The sequence below is a fragment of the Alligator sinensis genome, unplaced genomic scaffold (assembly GCF_000455745.1).
Source record: "Alligator sinensis unplaced genomic scaffold, ASM45574v1 scaffold1296_1, whole genome shotgun sequence".
Taxonomy (NCBI): Eukaryota; Metazoa; Chordata; order Crocodylia; family Alligatoridae; genus Alligator; species Alligator sinensis.
This window is the reverse complement of record NW_005842865.1, coordinates 1-2,687: the sequence shown is the minus strand read 5'-3', so window position 1 is coordinate 2,687 and position 2,687 is coordinate 1. Positions and strand designations below refer to the sequence as shown.

The following is a 2,687-nucleotide window of genomic DNA, read 5'->3' as shown; positions in this document are numbered from 1 at the left end:
GCAGGAATGTTGCACAGGTAAGTGAATGCTGTAAAACCCGCTGACTCCTTGGGACTGGAAGGTGTGTAGATATCAGTGCCATACTGATATCTGCATTTGCAGGTATCAAATTTAGGCGTGATTAGCCCCAAATCACAATTTTTAAAGCACATTATGGGCGTGCATGTGTAGATGCACTCCCTAACACGCCTTAAATTTGGGCTAATGTGCCTTAAAGCCTCTCGTGTAGATGCGCCCACTGGCCCTTACAGGTGATCTGATCTAGAGGCAAGGCTGGAGAGCTGATCTGTGGTGCAGGGCCAACATCACTATATACTTCCATTCAGGAGGGAGCTTGGGGTGAGCAAGGCAGGGTATTGGAGCAGGCTGCTGTCTGGCTCAGTACATTGGCCATGTGGTTATGTGCAGGGTGAATAATGTGGACTGGCTTTTTCAGCCTAAGTGGCTGTGTAGCTTGCTCTGAGACCGTACGATTGGCAGGGGTGTTGCTGAAGGGCAGATCTCACCAAACTCGTGTTGTACTTGCTGAGTGTTTCGAAAATGAGGGCCACAGAAGTGCATCTTGACCTTGGGGTTGTGCAGACTTTCCACTCTGGCTTTCTTGCCCCTTCCTTCTGACTGAGCTCCTGCCCAGCACTTCAGCCTCACCTTGGCTATTGGAGGTTCCCCTGTGATAGGCAGTCATTGCACCACATCTTGTTCTCTTGTTTAACTGCATCAGTGATGCAGATAAAGAAGTTACTCAACCTTTAACTGTGCTGGGTGCTATATGAACACTTGCATTGGTAGGAATTATGTATCAGTACCCTTCAGTCCTGACCAGAAACCAGAAATAAATTGCAGCATGCCACACATTCAGACCAGTTATAGGGCCATCAAATGGCAAACAAGCCACAGAGATGTTCCACATATAGTGGAGAGTTGCATATGATGTGGAACATCTTTGTGGCTGGATTATATGCTTCCTTTAATGACAAGTGTGGCATGTGTGTGCAGACCCTGGTCCTTCCCAGGGCCAATGCTGACAATGAGCTGATTGTTGGGATTGGCCATGGCAGCGCTGGGACATGGTTTGACTTGAACCACGACATGTTTTGGATCTGAGGAATTTTATTTCTATTCCCAGAAACTAAATATCTTGCCATATGCATCTGGCATAGCAGGACATACACTTTGTGGGATGATAGTGAACTCCTTTTTGGTAGCTCCTCACCACCTCTGGTGGGAAGAACTAGCTCCACGTGCTCCCAAACTTGAAGATGGCATTTCTGATGGCTGCTGCTGCAATGCTTTTGGATTCCCTTGTCATCCCAAACCTGCATTTGTCTGTCACCTTCATGAGACTTTTATTTATTACAGTTTCTCATTTATTATCAAATCTGTCATGACGAGCTTTAAATGAGGCCCGTGTGTCTGTGCCCCAGAAGAGCCAAACTAGAGAGGCCAAGAGCTGTTAGCACTTCATTGGAAAAGACAGTGTGCGCCACTGTCTTTATTTCAAAGCTGCTATTTGGACAGACTGTCCACTAGCAGAAATGCCAAGGGTTCTCCCAGCAGCAGAGGTGGAGGGAAGAAAGGGAAGTGTCTCTCTCCTCTTTAAACCATTTTTTAAATTCTTTACTGGGCAAAAATCTCCTTAAATGTTTTAAAACCATCTGAACTCTGCAGCCACGCTCCAGCAGATGGTACAAGGCTCTTCACAGCCTCTTCACCCTCCCTCGGGCCTCTTTTGATAGGGTTTAGGTATCTCATTTTTTCCTCTGCCTTTGCTGCATTGGAAACACTTTGATAATGATGATGATATGTGTGCGCATGATCACAGTGATAATGTGTCTCTTATTATTTCCCAGCTGGCTGTAAAGTCTGTTTTGTGGCCCTGATCCAGTCATTCAGTCACTATAACGTCGTAGCACAAAAGCTGGTAAGTCTCTTGGAGTCTAATGATGATAATAGTGGGGTGGTTCTGGATGAAGCGTGACGCTCCACGCCTGAGCAGCAGTATTAGGGTTTACGACCTGAAGAGGCTATAACCGCTAGAGGGCAACATCACCTCTTTTTCATGGATATCTGAACTTGTCTCCCACTGCCTTCTCCCGAAACTATGCATGTGATATTCCTCGAGGCCTCCCAAAAGCCATCGATCGTAGCCCTTTGCTTTGCATGGACCTGATTCTGGGGAGTGTTGGGTTTGTTAAGCTTGTTTGGGAGGGAGTGGAAGACTTGGCACGGCACTGGATTGAGCCTACTATTCTTGACCTGCTCCTTTCTGTCAGAGTAGACTTGCCACTTGGCCCTCTTCTATTCCAGGCTTTGCTCTTTGATGTGTGTTGAGGTGTCTAAGCCCTGTTGTCTTTGGAGAGGAATGTTTGAATGGCACAAAGAGCTAGCATCTCCTTATTGGATATTTCTTCAAGGGAAGATTTGTGATTCAACCGGGACAGACTCAAAACCCTGATCATGTCTGCTAGCTATACCTCTTTCCTGGAGTTCAGCTCTAAGGACCACACTGAGCTCTGGTGTCAATGGGTGCAGCTCCCTGATCCTCAGTGGGGTTGCATCCATCAACTCCGAGGTTCAGTTTGACCCTATATGTTGGAGCCTGATGGGTTTTTCAGGACTGCTTATATAAGTGATTCTCAGTGCCTTGAGATCCTTTCCAGAGTCCAGTGGAGGGCAACAAAAATGGT

At 46.8% G+C, this 2,687-nt stretch overlaps 1 protein-coding gene across 1 annotated transcript in view; it reads left to right on the top strand.

Annotated features, from left to right (window-relative positions):
* The window catches only part of ELP6 (elongator acetyltransferase complex subunit 6), an 11,645-nt gene extending 9,189 nt beyond the window's left edge, over positions 1–2,456 (top strand). Inside the window, exon 3 of the mRNA XM_025191865.1 lies at positions 1,851–2,456. Coding sequence (XP_025047650.1) covers positions 1,851–1,978 — 128 coding nt within the window. The 3' untranslated portion in view covers positions 1,979–2,456. The remainder of the gene's footprint in view (positions 1–1,850) is intronic.
* Positions 2,457–2,687: the final 231 nt, after the last annotated feature.